We start from the raw sequence: 19,136 nt of genomic DNA, 5'->3' as shown, positions 1-19,136 counted from the left end.
AATAGTGTTAAAAAATGGGATTATATATATATATATATATATATATATATATATATATATATATACATACACACACATATGTATGTATGTATATATATATATATATATATATATATATATATATATATATATATATAAATAAAACAAAGACCTCCATCATGGCTGCTCCCTGTCAGACATCCTACAAGTCTTCAGTAAAGTCATGAAGAACATAATCCTTTTAATGTGGAAATCGTTGACACAGTGTACATCAGGTTGGTCTCTCAGGATGTAGTGTACAAGTTTTCTAAGATGTTCACAGCTCAGATAGGAACATACTACATGGTAATACCAGACTTATAAACTGATGAATCTGTCATAGAGTAAAAGGTGTACATTTTATTTATGACGTTTTTAATCAAGATAGAACATATTCTTATCAAAAGCTGCTTTAACAAAGAGGAGCACACCAAACCAGCACCAGTGTCTATCTCTCTCAGCTTTATTCAAGATTGTTTTTGGTAAAAAATAAAAGTAAATTTGGCATACAGATACATTCACTCGTCACGGATAAATGTGTTTGCTTGACTGAAATGTCAGTGCAACACTTTCATCAACACTTATCTCTAACCGCAGAGATACTGCCATGGAACTTTTCTCTAACTAGAATCATACATTTCCTATACATTAAAAAAAAACTGAAATCGTGAAATCAAAAGAGAGAACTTAAAAGCCTCCTTAAGGCCCCAAAAAATAAAATCTTTCCTAGATTGTGTTAGAAAAAAACAAACAAACAAAAAGCAGCTCAACTAGCATGCAAGAGCAACATTTGTCAATAAGCCTCAAGAACTTTGTAGGAGGAGAAAGGTTTAACAAAGTGATAGTCCAGGTTGCCGCAGTGGGGGCACTGCTGGACGTTGCTGTACTCGGAGAAATACTGCATCCCGACTCGAACGTCCACCACCGGTTTCCCGCAGTGCTTACAGTTGAGACGGGCCTGAGGACATACAGGACACAGGTCAGCAAACAAGAGGCTGGAAAGAGGCAAGATATCAGCATGGAGGTTCACTCGTGACTCCCTGGGATCTAAGTGTGACAAAATCATGTTAATTCAAGGGTCCAAGCAGCTTTAAATGGGTCTTTAGATGCAAAAAGTGACGGTGAAACTAGATAACAGACTGGATGCACTTTTACTACTATAATACAATCACTATTTTTAGACTAGCGTAGGTTATCTAGCTATTAGGCTCTTCTTCCATGGAACCAGCTTCCAGTGGATTCAGGAGACAAACACCTTTTTGATAAAGCTTATAGTTAGGACAGGCTCAAACCGGCTGCTAGGGGACTTTCCATGATGCAATGAGCATTTCTCTTCCCCATGTGTTTACATGCCACTATTTCATGACATTAACGTCAGTCTACTCTCTCCTGTAGTTTGTGTTTTGTATTTTGTCATTCACGGTCTCTCTACGCTCCTGTTTTTCACCTTTTTATTTCGCCTCATGCTCCAATAGTTTGCAGCGGATGGCTGTAGCTCCCTGATCTTGGTTCTGCGGCAGGGTTCTTTCTGTTAAAAAGGGAGTTTTTCGTTTCCTATGTTGCCAAGTTCTTGGTTGTAGGAGATCGTCCAACTTTTGGGGTTTAAAATTGCCTTAACATTTCTAGAGCCTTGGGATAGCTGTTGCTATGAATTGGTAACAAATTAAGTAACAAATTAAGCGCTACAATTAGCAAACAAATGCTGTGGTTTTTTTGCTATTTGGTAGATACTTTGTAGATGCAGGTAATGCAATAAAAATATTATACGCCATATTCCAAATTATGCAAACATCCAGTTTGTCGTTTTCAGTTAAACTTGTGGATGGTATTGTGTCTCAGGGTTCTTTGGATCACTGATATGAATCTCAGACAGCTTTCATAATTAGGTTGCCAGGCAAGCTCAATTAAAGGAAAACTAGCTAAAAAAGATGTTCCAAATTATTAAGCATACCACAGGTTCCATGCAACATGGGAAAAAAGGATTTCTCTGCTGCAGAAAAGTGTCAAATAGTAGAATGCCTTGGACAAGGTATGAATACATTCAATACGACACAAAAACTTAAGCGATTATTGTACTGTGAAAAACTTTGTGGCTGATTCACAGCACAGACGGGTTAATGAGGAAGGTTTCTGCCAGAGAAATTCATCAGATTAAGAGAGCAGCTGTTAAAATGCCATCTCCCACAAGCAGAAATACATCAAGATTCATTTTCAAACAGTCTTCCAAACTAATGGATGTCGTGCAACCCTGGGTTAAGGTTAGGAATCATGGGGAGAGAGCTGGTAGCCCCCTTTAGGATGCCCAAAGGTGTGAAAATGACCTCTGCAAAATACTGGTATGTAGAGTTTCTTCCTATCTTCATGCATGACAATGCACCATCTCATCCTGCAACGAATACCTCTGTGGCACTGGCTGCTCTGGGCATAAAAGGAGAGAAATTCATGCTGTGGCCCCCATCCTCCCCTGACCTCAACCCTATTGAGAACCTCTGGACCATCCTCAAGCAAAAGATCTATGAGGGTGGGAGGTAGTTCACATCAAAACAGCAGCTGTGGGAGGCTATTCTGACATCTTGCAAAGAAATTCAAGCAGGAACTCTCCAAAAACTCACAAGTTCAATGGATGCAGGACTTGTGAAGGTTATATCAAAAAAGGACTTTTGTTTTTGATAGAAATAGCTTTTGGTTTTTAGTAAATGTGACCTCCTAATACTGCAAATTCAACAAATGACCATTTTCAGTTCTTTACAACCAATAAAATTTTTTGAAACTCTATTGTGCATAATAGTTTAGAACAGTGTTTTTTAAGGTTTGTTTTATTTCTGCAAAAACATGGTTATCATTGGGAGGTATGTTCAATAAAATTTGAATTTGCAAAGCCAAAAACAATCCATTTCCACTAAAAAGCAGGTAAGCGGAGCTTCTATTGAGATTATTTAACCCCAGAAAGGAAGATTTAATAATCCAATTTCAAGTCAGACAAACAAAACTTTATATTAACAACGTGGAGTCAGTAGTTCAGAAAATGAGTTATACGTTGTCTGACTTTTTAAATTGGTATTGAATCATTTAACTTTTGTCAGATCGGTGCTAACAGTTATTTTGGTGTCCATGAGCAAATGTTGGCATCTGCAAGTAACATGGTCACAGCTTTGTAGGAGCTGCAGCTGTTTAATCTCTAGATTTGGTTTAGAGCTTTTTTAATTAACTTTTTGGCTCAAAGTGGCAGAGGAGAAAGCTGTAAACACAACACTGAATTGCTATCACCTCATAAATTGATAACTTTAGCAAACACCTGCTTACACACCCAGCAGAGATAAAGCATCATGTCACTGTACCTATTTGTTGTCAGAAATTACTAATACGGGGAAGGTCTTTGGTTTTTGCTCTTATCGCTTTTGTCTGTCATATTACTCTTCTTCTTCTTTTCTATTTATTTCAGTAGCATGCTCTTCTATGCCCCTCAGTGTTTCTACCTGGCAACACGGTGAAGCAGCCAGTATGTCATAGGTATACATGGTGCCCAGCTGGTGCCAGCTCCCATCCCAGCGTGACTTGCACTTGATGCAGACAATCTTGTGGACGCCCTCTAGACAGTCCACACAGATGGCGTAGAGGTGCATCAGCCGACCTGTTGAAAGAACCAAAAGGAATAATTAATCATACATAAAAAAATAAAATAAAACAATAAGCCTCCTCAAAAGTCCACTGTCACATCCCTGCAGTATATACAGACCTTTACGTTGCTTCATGAATATTATTCTTTTTCTTGCTCTGGTGTTTTTCCACTCCACTGCATTATACAGAGTCATTTTATTACCGCCGCCAAGGAGGCTTTTTTTTTTTTTGCAGCATTTGTGATATGATGATAGCTCAAAAAGTTTTCAATTAATTAAAAAAAAAAACCTTTGGACTGGTGTAGAGTGGGGTCATGTTAACAATACATTCAAATTTTACTTCCATCCACTGAGGTCTTCAGGGTTAACTTAATGATTTATTGGTGAAAATTTGTCAAAAAATCAGAAGTGTATTGTCAACATATAAAAAAGTACCATAAAAAGAGTTCTAATATAATGTTACATTTGACCTCTGACCTCTTCTTCAAGGTCAGTGGATTGTTCTGAAGGCCAAAGGAATAATAATGCTGCACAAAGCTATTTAAAACAATTTTTTACTTTTATTGTTTGTACTGACGATATAAAGGCATATACTGTAGGGGATGATATATGGGGATTCTAATTATTGTGTTATTTTGGACTTCATAAAATGTCTTGTATCTATACAAGACTATACTTGTAATGGCAAACATTTAGAAAATCATACTGGCATAGATTTTAAATATCACATTATAGTTTTCATCCAAATGTCATGTCACATTTGACCTCTGACCTGACTTTTATGTTTGACATCTTCCTTCCTCTTAAAATGACCCCAAAAATTGTTGCATCTTAAAGTCAGTAAGTTAGAAACATAATGTAGAAATATAATATTATATATTGAGCTCAAGTTATTCGCTTAACATTTACAAATCAATATCCATTACCTACTCCTACATAATGTTTGCGTACTCAAAGTAAACACCTGTCACTCTGCCCTTATGTCATTTTTACTGCACTATTCCCTTAAAGGTAAATACAGCCCAGAGAGTGAGCTGTCTTAGCGGAGGCTTGAACTCTCTGAGTGCTTCTTCTTCATGTTTTTGCCACACAGTTCAAGCCTGAGTTATGATTATGTTTTCTGGGGGGTTCTTACTTACTTCTTCTGTTTTAGCTCAAATATAGAAAAGTATCATGGCTAGTATAATTTAACTGAACTCTTTTTTTTTTCACATCTGTTGGACAGAAATTAAGCTACTCCTTCACCAACATTTAAATTCTGCCTGACAAAAAGCAGCAAAAATGGAATAAATAAGCCTTTCATACTGATGCATATCAAGGACATACATATCAAAGCTTGGAGGCCAGCACATCAAAGAAGCTTCACGCTGATTCATGTAGGACTGTGCAGAAGCCAGCAGAAAACCTTTCATGTGTATTCACACAGTGAATATTGGGCTTACTGATGGATCAATTTCTCTTTATATAAGGAAAACACAGTTTGAAAACACTTTAAAGGAGCAGGAATGTATAATTGAGCATCATGATGCACTAATAATTTATTTATAACCACTGAGAATATACATTTTTCATGATTAGCAGCAGTCCTGTTGTCGTACTCTGCGGTAGTCTTAACAAGGCGGTGACCCTGAGCTCTCAGTGCGCTGCCAATTAGGAAAACATGCAAATACACAAAAACAAATGAAGAACTTATTCTCATGAGTTTGAAAACGTAGTACACAACAAGATGATTCACAGATCAGTTTCATTTCCTTTAAAGGTTTAAATATCTTTTTTTACTCTAAATAGTCTGATTGCGTGATGTATTACGACTTTATTACATTTGTTTGCTCACTTTTGAGTTTGACTGCCCAAGTCAGAAGCTTAATCACAATAAGGTCTGTGTAAACTTAAAGGTTTCATTCAATTTGCACCACTAAATAAAAATCTGATAGAAAATGGGTGAGGTTAGAAGCCTCTGTTATACATTTTTCCCTATTCTCCCTGCCCCATGTACAATACACAGGCTGTATATCCTCACCAAATCTGATGTCATTCCCCCCTTTCTCAACTCTCCTGGCGCTATACATTAAAGGCAAAATAAGCTGATGAAACAAATCTTGCGAGGTCCTCTACTTCCGCTATTTTAATCTTCTGTCTATCTTCTAGCCAGGCATTGTAAATACACTTGATTAATTGATGGTTAGCAACCGTGACGACCACTGAAAAAGCAGAAGTTCTGACAGATTGCTGTTCAAAATCAGACCGCTCAATGCTGAGCGAAATTTCAGAAAACTCAAATAATACATCTCAGACTCTTACATGCATGAATATTTACCTCCACAAATTAAGCACAGGCCTCATTCCATGCAGTTAAAACCATGTCTGACCTTGAAGGTGGCACGGCACATCGTACTCAATCTCATCATGGCGTGAAGGGCTGAGGAACAGCGTCCCATCCACCAAAGGAAACTGCTCAAATACAGGCAGCGCCCGGTGGCACAGTGCACAGTTGACCACGTTTCTCTGGCTCGCACTGAGAGCTGACAGGATGAACCTACAGGGTGGCGACACAGTAAGAAGAACCATCATCAAATCACTTGCACTGAAAGTTCAGGCAGTTCTTCTATGTAGGATATCAGCAGAAATGATTGTGGCACTGCATCTCGTGACCTAAATCAACAATCATTTCTTTGTTTTAATCAGTGCATGCAGTCAAAATTCTGCTAAAAACAGTGATAAGCCACTCTGTTTACAGGAGGTACAGAATTATAATAGAGGAAGCATGTATGAGGAAAGAAAACCATATCATAGATCCATTTTAAGAAGCTTTTTTTTCTGAATATGAACGATGAACTGTGCAAAAGTCTCTGGCCACCGCTCGTTTCTTTATATTTTGTTAGGAAGATTGGAAATACACACAGTGATTTAGTGAAAGATGTGCAAACATAAATATGTATTTCAACAGTTTGTACAATTCTATCAAGCTGTCGCCAATCAGACACTTTCAGGATGATGGATCCAGATGGTAGATCAAAATCTGATACAACTATTCAGCATTTATATTTCCATCGCTTTTAACAAGATCCTCACCACCACTTGGTTTTTCCAGATGGCTGTAGACACAGTGTTTCACCTTCGTCCTGACGTCTTCAGTGCATACAAATTCAAATTTGTATTCATCACTCTTGTGAAGTACCTCAGCCTTCTCTGTGTTTTCCTTCCCTAAGAATGGCTTCTTGACAGCCACCATTCCTTTGAGATCATTTCAGATATCCACGTTTTTAGGCCTGTCACTTCTTTTTTTGACCTCATCTTGTCCATTTTCCTCAATATTTTTAGGCACACACTTCACACCATGCTGTGATATGCCAGGTTTTCAGCTAATAGCTGTTTGTTGTACAAAAGTAATACTTTATGCCTATCAAGCTGCGCTATCTTAGAATTTTTTTATAGATTCAAATAAATAAATTGGAACAAATCATGCATTTTTGTGACAGTCTGCTAGTAACAAAGATATAATTTAAAAATTTTGTGTTTCTTAAATCGTCTATTGTGTGTAGACACAACTGGGTCACTGGGCTAGATGCCTATTTTAAATTTGAACAAGTCATAGTTCAGTATTAAGCTTAATGAACAAACAAACAAAAGCCTTTCTCTGAAAAAGATTAGGTCTTATCTAAGGATAAGAGGTGGTTTAAGACTTTTGCACAGTACTGCATGTAAATGTATACATGAATGAGTGCTGTGCAAATGCTGTAATTATATTGCAACTTTAACCGCTGTGTGGTTATATGATGTTATAACTGCAAAATGCTGCAGTTACAATATATTAAAACCACATGTGCCACAAGCAGCTGTGAATGTGACGACCTGCTCTGTGTGCAGCCTGCTCGTTCTTTACCTGTACTAAGCACATGAATATAGGACCTGGCCTGTCTGACAGTGAATCACGTGCATTGCATGGGCACATCTGGTAGGTTTAAAAGTTCTGAGTTTTATTTAGCATTTTGATTAAAAAATATGTTTAAAGTTTCAAGATTTGCATGCAAAATAAACATTTCAGATTGATCACTTTCACCATGTGTTCACTGTGTCGCAAGTTTAGTGTTTAAGAAATGTTGCAAGAAATAGATTTGTTATATTATTTCCCAAAAGCCCTACCTGCGCAGCTCCTCTCCCTGGCCTGCCTGGGCATCATCTTCCATGCGGACGTGGTAGGTGTTGAGCTTGTGGCGCGGGATGTGGGTGAGGAGTTCCGAGAGGTCCAGCCTCCTCAGGAACTGCACCGGGTGAGGGTGGCTACCATCACCCACACTGCCAGAGGTGAGCCGGTGATGAAGCGGGAGGGTAAAGGATAGCTGTAGCGGCAGGACAGACCCTGCATCTAAGTGAGGAGCACCAGCTGCACCGCCAGAGGCTCCCAGGGAGCAGCCTCCGCTCCGACCGAGAGATCCCCCAACCAACAGGTGTTTCCTCTGTGCGTCCATGTGGACGGCTGATTTGAAGAACTCTCCCAGCTGACGGGAACCCCGCATACCTGTTCCCCCACCTCCCGATCCGAGAGCAGCAGTGGGGGAGAAGGTGAAGCCAGTAGGAGGAGACTGTCCCGGGGAGTCACATGGAGATTTCTGAGGAGGCCCAAAAGGTAAAGGCCCTCCTATTGCATATCCCCCTCCTCCTGCTGCTCCACCTCTCTCTGTGGAGTTCTGTCGATCAACTGATTGTCTACGAGGCATCTCCTGACTAGAGGCCCTATTAGCTAGTTTGGCTCCTCCTACAGCCCCTCCAAGTGGTTTGCTTTTCTTGGGCTCTTCAAAAAACCCATCCCCGGACCCTGAAGCCCCTCCGCTGGCTCCAGTCCTGCCTGAGCTCCTTTCCGACGATTTCTTCTTACGCTCATCCTGCATGCGTTTCACCTGGTACCAGTCGGTGTCCTTCTTCAGGTGACCCTGGCCACAGCGGCAGGAGCAGAACCTGAAGGCTAGGTCGTAGCCTTTCTTGGTCCACATGTTTTGTCGGCATTGCTTCTCATTCCAGGACCGCGCACGGCCGATGCAGTTGAACTGGACAAGGATGGAGCTCTCCCACTCGTAGAAACACTGTAGATGCATCCAGTTGCCATAAGGGCAGAGCTCGCTGTTGCAAACAACCCTCTGGCAGTCGTCCTTCTCCAGATCAATGGCACGGCTCAGGCTGCAGCCGAGAGGGGTTGCACACTGGGCCTCTGAATGAACAGAGAGAAGAGAGGAGGGAAAAGAATTTATTTATAACTCAAATTCATAAAAAGTTTAAAAGCTGTGTACAATGTAGATGAAACCAGACCGCAATGATTTGTAAATCTCATAAACCCATATCTTAATCACAACAAAGCATACAAAACATATTGAAGGTTTAAATTGAGACAACAAAAGGTGGGGAAAGTACCAAAGAGAAACCCCTGGAGGAACACAACAGGACAGTAACAAGACTGGGTATAAAAAGAGCATCTTTGAGAGTTTCTCAGAAGTAAAAGATGGACAGATGTTCACCACTCTGCAAATAAGTGTGTCTACTGTGTCTGGAACAATTTCAGAATGTTCCTCAACATAAAACTGTGACAAGTGTGAACATCTCATAATGTACAGTACTGAGTATTTTCAAAAGATACAGAGAATTTGTAGAAATCTGTGTGTGGAAGAGACGAGGCTGAAAATCAATATTTGATGACCGTAATCTTTGCTAAAAACAACCATGTTTCTGCATTGGCTCAGGAACTACCCCAGAAATCATTATTCAGGGATACAGTTCATCATGCCATCCACAAATGCAGGTTTAACCTCTATTTTGCAAAGAAAGAAGCCAAATGTGAACATCTTTTTTTGCTCATTTTGAGGGTCACCGCACCGGATCATCTTCCTCCAGCTCCCCTTTTCTCAAGCATCTTCTTCTATCACACCAACCTTCTGCATGTCCTCCTTCGCTACATCAATTAATCCTCCTATTTTTCTCCTACCTGGCAGCTCCACATTCAACATCCTTTGTCCAGTATGCTCACTATCCCTCTTCTGCAAACCATCTCAGGCTCGCCTCTCAAGCCAATCTTCAAATGTTATTTTGAAGATTGATATATGACGACATTGATCTACGCCTATCAGATATTTGACAACAAATGTAACCTAGCCAATCAAAATTAGGGTGACTTTGCTCTTTTCAGTCTACAGCCTATTTTATTTCTTTAACTCTTCTAATAAACCTCAAGTACTGCAAACAATAAATCTGTTAATGTAAAATACATAAAATAAAACTAAAATATGAAGATTGGAAATAGCTAAAGTTAAAGATAAATGAATAAAAGTATTAATAAACATTCTGATTTGCTATTTACTGAATTAATATATGTGTAGGCATTATTTATATTATAGAATGTGACATAGTATTTTTGCTCTTTTAATTTCCTCCTTATTTACCTTCACTTTGACTCTCCAGCTTATTCGGTTTTCCATTTAATTTTTCAAATAATTCAATTGTTTTAGTTTGGCACCTTTTGTCCTCCAGAGAAAATTCTAATTACAAGTTAACCATTAAACTACAGCGTTGTTTAATCCAGTGGTAACTTTTACTATTCATTTACTGCACAAGAGCCTAAGAAGAAGTCTTCAAATTAAGTAAACAAAACAACAGCAAACCCTAGAAGCTAATTTTACTTTCATAAACTGCACTTATGACGCTTTCAGCTTCTTAAAAGCTTTTTCGGTGTCTCGAATTTTTAGAAACTGAAGAGAGTTGTGGGGTTTTCTTTCGCACAAACTGAATACACCACTTTGGGATTTTTATTATTATTTTTTATTTTATTTTAATCAACCATTATGTGCAGCTGAAATACTAAAGGCAACAATTTATTCATGTCTTCAGCACAAATGCATTTTGGGTGACATTTTCCCTCCGATTCTCCATCCTAAGCTTCATCGCAAACAGACACAACATGGGGTGAAAATGTTAAACGGGTGCTTTCGGTGTCCTTGCTGCCTCTTCTGCATCTATTTATGAAATTCAAGTAGGCCATCCTGTGAGCAGCTCTATTCACAGGATGCCAATTCTCAAATCTGGATGTGAATCAAACAAAATGTGGCCACACGGTCTCTATGAGAGGAGTAGCTCATGATAATACACTGTGTGTGTGTGTGTGTGCGTGTGTGTGTGGGGGGGGGTAGTTTCCTCCTTCCTTTTCCGGTACAATTGCAGGGCTTTCTTCTTCTTCTTCTTCTTCACTTTCTAACTCACCACACAGCAGAAAACAATCCACTTTTAGCACCGTGTATCACTCTGGTGTCTACAAGTGTGTTCAGGCTTCAGCATCCGCAGAACAAGAGCTTTGCAGAGATTTTGTAACTTCCAGTTAAAGGCATCTTTCATACCATAAACCTAGTCCTAGACTATAAACTTATTTCAGTGAAGGTCTTCAATGAATTTTCTTTTTTAGTGCAGGAACAGGCTTAATCCACATCTGGGGAAACCTGCTGCAAAAGATAGATGACAGCAAAAAGGTAATTTTTTGTTAAAAGGCCCAAACCCCCTCTTGGAACCGCCTACCTTCTGGTTTTGCAAACATGCACTTTACACTCTGAACTAAAAAAAAAAAAAAGTGTAATTACTAACTACCTGTACAGTATATACGTTAAGTTTCTCTGATGAGTTACACGGTAAAAATCCCGATTTGTGCTTTGCTTTCCCTTTTAAAAAAGTTAAAGCAGGGCTTTACTTAGTCTTATAACACCATAAGAACAATCTGTTGTCACTGGATGTGTAATGCTGCACTAGCAATACCTGACAGTTAAGATGAGGTTTGCTGTGAAGTGGTTTCCAGTCTCAAGCTTTGTTTAATCTGTACAGTTTGTATGAATGCACGCACCTCCAGCAGCTCCACGTCCGTGTGGACTGCATTTGAACTTGAGTGCGCACACAAGCGGTGAGCTGTCAGTATTACCCTGGAGGAGGAAGGCCACAACCGAAAAACTGTTGTGGACAAGGTGCCCGTCAGGAAAAGACAGCTGAGGCCTGCGAGAGAGCCCGCGATCACTGACGTGCACGTGCAGACAAAGAAATAAAAGAAGGGTCGCGCTGTGTCGTTAACACCTCTTATGGCCACTTTTGACGGCGCTGCGCGTCACATTCACGGGCGATAATCCCTTATATTCCTAGAGGAGTTCCGAGGAGCCGAACTCCATTCATAAATTTCACGATTTCGTATCTCTCCCATCATCCACCTCTGAAGCCAATAACAAACTACGACCACAATCGACTTAAGAAACACCAACAGCCGCTGTCAAGTTCGCCTTAAATCCGACACATTAAGTAACACCTACTACTTCAGCAATATTTCAACTGCTTTGCCGCCTGCTCGGCATTCGTCCTGTGCCCACACAAACCCCGAATGACCTTTAAAAAATAATAGAAAATCAGTTTCCCAACCACGATTTAAGCGCAGTTGAGCAATAGCTACTCCAACAGCTACAATTATGCAAGGCCTGAAATCGTGCTCGACAAATGTGGCCCATGTTTGCCACTATTCACGGAACCGTAATGCCGCACATTTTAAACGAAGTTTGGGCTTGAGCTGCAAGGAACAAGTGGATGGGGGGGGATCGAGACATTTGCACCGTTGCAGTGAACGTATGTCACAGTCGTGCAGACAGACAGACAGGGCTTCCCCCCTGGCAGGAAGGCAGCATCACCAAACTTCACTACATCTGCGTCCGTTTCCTCTCTTACCACTTGAGCGCTCGCTCCTGGGTGCAGCCGCCGCGGCCGCGCCTCCTGTTACGGCCGCACAGGCTCCATTTTCCTGCTCATCTCCGCTACTGTTCGTGCGTTTGCTTTTCTTTCCCTTGCTGCTCTTCTGGTTGGGCATTTTACAGGATTCGAGTGTCAAGTGTTATTTTCGACCTCTATCAACGGCTCCTGTCAGCGCTGTCTGACATTTCTGTGGACTCCATTTCAGCAGTGGACCCTTGCAGTGCTTTGTTTTTAATGCGGGCTTTTCTCTTTGTGGTGATGCTTTTGGGCCTCTTCTTGCACGGCGGGTTGAATTTAGTGCAGCAGGTCTAAGAAATAAGCTGGTATAACCTTTAGGAGCGAAGGCGTGTCCGTCTCTTGTTTTGATTCCTGCTCTGCTGTTCTCTTCCACCCCCTGACGTCACGGGACCCCGCCCCCTAGTGTTGACCGTCAGCGATTTAGGCTGCGTTTGCGTCCCGTGGGAAAGCTCGGAATTTGCTGCCTCTAAAGGCATGTTTCGGTTTTTAGTCAGGTATCAGATTTATTCCCCATACATAGAAAGTTCACAGAAAGGTCTTAGCAAAACAAAGCCTTAAAAGTTACTTCAACTTCACACCATATGATATTATTATATAATATCTTTCTCTATACTTATTTTACTGTACTGTATTTATTTTTAATTCAAATTTTTTTTAATTTCATTAAGCTATAGTTTTATGTCACATTATATACTATTGCCTTATGTACTCTACCACTTTCTCAAGCCATTTGTTATATACTTGTTATTGTTAATTTAATTTTTTCCCTAATTGTCCTATCATAGCTTACTTAGCCATTATTTATTTTTAAAAACTAAATAAAGAATCTTTTTTTCATATCTTTCTTAAAGGCAAAAGCCTGAATCTGACCATTTCATGGTTATGGTGAATTTCACCAAAATAAGTAAAATAAATAAATAGTTTAAATGTACCATACAGCCCACCTTTCCAGTGTGAAGCCACATGCACAGAAAATAACCCTAAAAACTACAAATTAGCTGCTGTTTCTCAGAATTTGAATGAATTGGTGGGCCAGATTTACATTTGCAAAGAACTATGCTTTAGTTTGACACATGTGGCCGAGTAGTTTAAAAATTAATCAGATTCTTGACTGACTGTGATAGCATTAGTAAATTAATTATGTTATTTCTAAGCTAGGAGAATACGGTAATTTGTTACTTGTCAGTACCTTTGTTATACCTCATTATAAAAGTACTTTTATTTGTCTACAGTGCTGTTATGACAGTGTTCCAGCGTCATCACCCATCCTCAAAATTTCCCCACTTAATGCTTCATTTAAAAAAAATAATTATGCCAATTCGAGATTACAGTTATGGGAAAGTTCATTCTCCAAGTTGCTATTGAAGTGTTCACAACAATAGTAACTATCAGTGCTATCAATAGCATTGTAAATGTATACTTATCTCCATAGATAAGCATAAATGGTGATCATTAAAACACACACGTTACACAGCCTCTGGTTAACTATTTACATGAAGCGGCAGCCTCAGTTGGCACTAAAGTGAACGATAGAAGAGGATGGGAAGTAATCAGCACCACATACATGTGGGGAAGTATCACTGCCTCATTCAGGATACCTGAATGTGCAGCTTCACAGCAAAACAGTATTCAAGGGTGCAGTAAATGTGTAACTCGCTGAATCTGTATGCCAATATAAGTAATTAAATCAGATAATTTACAACAGGGATGAATGAAAAGATTGATTGAAATGAAGTGAGAATATGTTATCAGCAGGAACCAGACTCCATTCATAAATCAGACAATTTACAGACCTTGCTTGCAGGGTACTGCTCAAAGCTGGTAAAACCTGACTAAAGATGATTTATGAAACAGCAGCCATCATGCTATAATTCAGCTTACAGTCAACACCCCAAGCAACAAATATTTTCATAATGATGCTAATAAGTTTGCCATTACCACAGTATTCTCACACCACACCATAGTGGCCCATAAACCATTACACAATCTTTTATTACAGTGCTTAGATGAGTATCTTCCTCAGTTTAACATCTAGAGTCATAAAACACACAAGGAAACAAACAACAAAGAAGTTTCAAGGCTTCGCATGTAAAGATTTTATTCCTTGGAATGTATTCCACAGTAACACAAACCTCTTGTAGGAATGTGTTATTGCCAATAGAAAACACAGTAATGACACACTTGAACACATCACACAGGCGTCCCACTTGTTCACAGAAATGGCTCGAGGTATTGGCTCGGCAGTGATCATTACGTTCTCCCTCCTGCCAAACGTTCGCTTGTAATTTGCATTTGTGCTTCGAAAGTCACCCGAAAGTCACGCCTGAGCATCAGCAGGATGGCAAGCAGCACGTTTCTGTGATCAGGTTACAGTTTAGTTTCATTCATAATCGAGCTGGATCCATTTGTGCCATTGATACTGAGAAAGAGAGAAATACACATTTCAAGTCAAGCTTAAACAAATACACCTGAATGTAAAATATTTAGCAAGTCTGACACAACAGCAGTGAACGTGACATGGGTCAAAAAAACTAGCAGACCAGGTGTCGTTTCACAAGGCTGATAACCAGCTTCGCATCACGAGAAGCAGAAAAATGTGACTGATAACATGATGGAGGCCTAATTTTAAAACAGAAAAAAAAGGATATGACTTTATTAAAGAGGTGTCAGCTACAAGATGTTACACATTCAAACAGCTTCAAGATTTTCCAAATGTATGGAGGTCCAAAGTGCTCAAAACGATATTAATTTACATTAAATGACTTAACTAAGATAAATTGTGTTTAAACTTTGTAAACTAAATTTTAGTTTACAAAGGAATTTATCTGTAAAGATTTGCAAATGTAATTTTTCATGGCTGTGTCTTGTCTGTCCATCGACACCACCAGGAAAGAGTGATGCAGTTGTAAAACAAGAACATTGTGAATAATATTTTCCCAAATTTTCAGTCAGAATAAACTCTCTTATTAGTAGAAAGAAGCGGGCTAGCTTACAACCGGATGTGTCTTGCCTTTGCTCCAAATCAAAATGAATAGGAATTACCATTTGATTAATACTCCATGCTGATTTCAAACATCTGTTTTTTGTTTTAAATCAACCATATCAATAGTTATTCAGGAAATTACTTAACTCACAATTTTCTTTTTCTATTAATTTGAACTGCTTTGGGCCTCCATAGTGGGCCAGGAATGGCTGTTGATGATATTTCAGAAAAACTGATAACAAAAATGGCTAAAACAGAATAAATCACCTATAACTGCTGAATTTTGATATAAGAGTGGTCATGCCTGGTCTGCTAAGTTTTGTTTGACCTACAGTACAAAACAGTGCTAAAATTAAAGAAACTAACAAAACTGCAAATGCACCTTTTGTATCTCTAATTTAAGCCGCAGCACGATAGTTAAACAGATTTTGGTTGCTTTGTTTTGGTCCTGAGTCACCTTTAGCATTTGGCACCAATCACCCTGTAATTATACATTAATAAAAACTGCACAAAAAATACATTCGCCATTGCTCATCAGCTATTTCTATGAAAAGGCAATTTTTGGAGTTTGTTTAGCAGAGAAATTTCACTAATGACTACGTATAAAAAGATGGAATAAAAACGACTTTAGCACATCGCAGTACAAAAAAAAAAGTGGGTTTTTTTGTTGTTTTTTTTTAATGCACTTGAGCTGTCATTTAGTTAGTTTCTATCACGGAGATGTTCTTGAATTTCCAAAAGCCCTGGGCAAATAAGAGGTAGTAGACATGTCTTGTGTAAACAATTACTGGAATGGCCGTTTGGTGGCACAGTTGGAGAGCACACACTACCCTTTGTCTCAGAGCTGGACAAGATTTTAAAGCAGTTACACGCACCAAGTAATGAGGTCGTAACTCCCACTACCAAAGGGAGGATTAGCCTAGTGCAGCTTGGTATCAGTCACAAACAATTAGAGAGAGCAAATGAAAAGTGTACAGTAGTTTGCTAAAGCAGCTAAATCTAGTGAGCATGCTGTCCTGTGGGTCATCTCAGGTTATGATAATAAACTGTAGAGAGGCAAGTGAATGCATTAGCACAAAGTATTATATTCCTGATCTGTGGTCAAAATCACTACTTAATTTGTCACATAGAAAGCAAAAAAAACAAAACAATCCTATGCAGACATGCCAGCTGAGTCTGCCGGTGTACTGTTAGGTCAAATTCGATTGGTTATTGCAGTTCAGTTCAAATACTGAGCCTTGTGAAGGAAAGATCCGCAGCTGCTAGAAGGCTGTCCTATCCCAACACCGGCTTCTCATTCTTGGAGCAGGATGACGTCAACGTTGTCGTGGACGCCCTGCAGAAGCAGCTCCCCCTGGAAATCGATCACCTTCTTCTTCTTGGCGGCCTTCAGGGTGCCCACCAGCGCTTCGAAGATGTTGGCACAACGGTCGTCATTAAACAAGACCCCGAACTTTACGCTACATTTACCGTCAGCGTCTGAAATAAGAGATTTAAACGATCGTTACAGCTTCGGGCAGTCAATTAAAATGACTGTAGCGATTTCAATCTCAATTCAATTTCAAAATAAAATGAAACAACCTAATTTTTTACTCCAATTAAAGTACCAAATCATTTTAATTGATCCCCACAATTACAGACATTCATGCCTATTATGTGTATTTGTAAAATAACTAATGGACACACCTGCATTAACTCAGAGTGGTTTGATCCACTGCTGTGTTTATAGAGGCCACCCTCCACAAACGTGGCAGTGCCACCCTGTTTCCAAAAAACCTTGACACACCCCTGCTGCAAATGGCATAACTCTGAGTTTATTTGTTTCCTGCTTTAGAAGTGGTCAGAACCACAAATCAACACTGGATGACTGCATGATTGTTGTTTATTAAAGCTCATGGGATAATATATCAAAGTACTTCAAGGCAAACCATGTCATTCAGCAATATACAATGACAGTTTTGACTTACTTTTACTGCCGAGTCGCTGGATCTCTTGAACCAGCAAATCAATTTCATGGGAGACGTTCATTGTTGCTGCAGGCGAAACAAAATGCAAATAGTTGCATTAGCTTTAAATCTGACGTCACGGTTTTGAGTGCACTAGACATGAAACTAAACAATTAAACCTGTATTGCACAATTCTGACCCAACTTGTCTATTTACTACTGCAGTGCTTTAGATTATTATGGTTGATTTATAACTCTGCTGCCAGGGCGTTTGGCCAGACTACATAAAACTTGGCTGCCTGTCAGCTCCTACATCGATTTTAAAATCTATTTACTTGTTTTTAAAAGCCCCTGATGGTCTTCTTGCTCCAGTATTCATGTCTCACATCCTCAGTGCGTAGGGTGCAGTATGGATGCTACATCCTGTGAGTAGTTCCAAAGTGCACGACAACACAGCTGAGGAGGCAGATTTTTTAACTTTTACACTCTGAGTCACGAAGCAGTCTGCTGTAGAGAAAGAGAGCAGCTGAAGTGTTGAAATCTTTAAACATCTTCAGCCCAGCTTTTGATTGAATATGGTAAACAGACAATTTATTTCTATTTACACTTTCCTCATTTGATCTAATCTGTAGATTTGTTACATTTGATCTACCTTACATTTTTAAATCAATGAGTAGAGCTTATAGATTATTGTGCATTAAAACACAATGAAGTCTATGCACTGTGATGCATTTTATTTTGTCTAATGTCTTCTATTGTACTTACAGGCCATTTTTTATGTAATTTTAGATCTGTTTTTTTTTTTCTTTTTACACGTTGAAAGTCTTACCATTACACATTACCGGTACTTACTTTTTGTCTAATAAACATCCGTGTAGCACTGTAAACAGACATACCTGGTGTCATCTGAACAAAATCTGACTGATTTATTGAGTGATCATCCACCAGTAGAGGAATTTTCTGACTTTGGAAAAACAAGGCTAGATTTAACAGCAAGTGCAGTAATTAAAGTTAAAGAGCTTTATTTCGTCAATAAATATGCGCCAAATTTTCCTTTCTTTTTTTTTTACATTTTAGACAAAAGTCTTAACATTTATTCTAATCATGAAATTGGGATTATCAGAAAGGCGTTTTTTCAATTTTGTTCCTTTTGTGAAGGGTGTTTTGGGAGCTGGGGGACTTTCATTAAAAGAAAACAAACTCAAAGTCCAGTAAACTCATAAATAAATGCAATTTAATTATATATATATCAGACACATATAAAGGCACTCGGTATGAGTACAACATATAAAAGGAGGACTGACTGCAGCAATGCAACAAGCTCCAACACGAGCAGGGCGGACTCATCAATGCGGAAGTAAGGGATTAGCGTTCACGGCTAGCCAAACCTGCTAATAAATACTTCTTGCAGTTGATTTATTTCAGAGATGTGCAGACATTCTCAAGTGCTGAATAATATTAGCAGCTCGGCGATGTTTTACGCGACTTCAGGTGCAAAAGAAAAGACTCCTCTGAGTGGCAGATGTGAGCTCGCCGGTATGATTAGCTTCTAACATCCGACAAATCCTCCGCTGAGAGGGGAGCGAGGAGTTATTCAGACTGATGAACGGTTGGAATAAATGATGGAAAACGATGTAACACAAGCGAATATAACACCGACACAAGGATATGAATTTTACCTGATTACTTGGGCTTGTTTTTGCTTGTAATGAGGTGAGGGACGACTTTCTGATGAATCGGCACCGGTGGAAAATGATGCTGCGTTCAGAGTGCGCTCGGAGAACTCCACCCTTTAGAAATG

The 19,136-nt window shown here is 39.3% G+C and overlaps 2 protein-coding genes across 2 annotated transcripts; both read right to left on the bottom strand.

Moving 5' to 3' along the window:
- Positions 1-465: 465 nt before the first annotated feature.
- Positions 466-12,782, bottom strand: heca (HECA ribonucleoprotein granule regulator). The gene is made up of 5 exons (XM_085247434.1): positions 12,366-12,782; positions 7,779-8,841; positions 6,005-6,171; positions 3,495-3,649; positions 466-976 (listed from the first exon to the last, which is right to left on the bottom strand). The coding sequence occupies exons 1-5, from the start codon at positions 12,502-12,504 to the stop codon at positions 812-814; spliced, it is 1,689 nt and encodes a 562-aa protein (XP_085103560.1). The 5' UTR covers positions 12,505-12,782; the 3' UTR covers positions 466-811.
- A 1,706-nt stretch (positions 12,783-14,488) lies between these two features.
- On the bottom strand, positions 14,489-19,125 carry abracl (ABRA C-terminal like). The gene is made up of 3 exons (XM_085247510.1): positions 19,015-19,125; positions 17,358-17,423; positions 14,489-16,869 (listed from the first exon to the last, which is right to left on the bottom strand). The coding sequence occupies exons 2-3, from the start codon at positions 17,416-17,418 to the stop codon at positions 16,685-16,687; spliced, it is 246 nt and encodes an 81-aa protein (XP_085103636.1). The 5' UTR covers positions 17,419-17,423; positions 19,015-19,125; the 3' UTR covers positions 14,489-16,684.
- Positions 19,126-19,136: the final 11 nt, after the last annotated feature.

Source organism: Mchenga conophoros, linkage group LG15 (assembly GCF_057382185.1).
Source record: "Mchenga conophoros isolate Kocher_MC1m ecotype Shallow Benthic linkage group LG15, M_conophoros_male_GT1.1, whole genome shotgun sequence".
Classification (NCBI taxonomy): domain Eukaryota; kingdom Metazoa; phylum Chordata; class Actinopteri; order Cichliformes; family Cichlidae; genus Mchenga; species Mchenga conophoros.
This window is presented reverse-complemented; position numbering and strand designations above follow the sequence as displayed.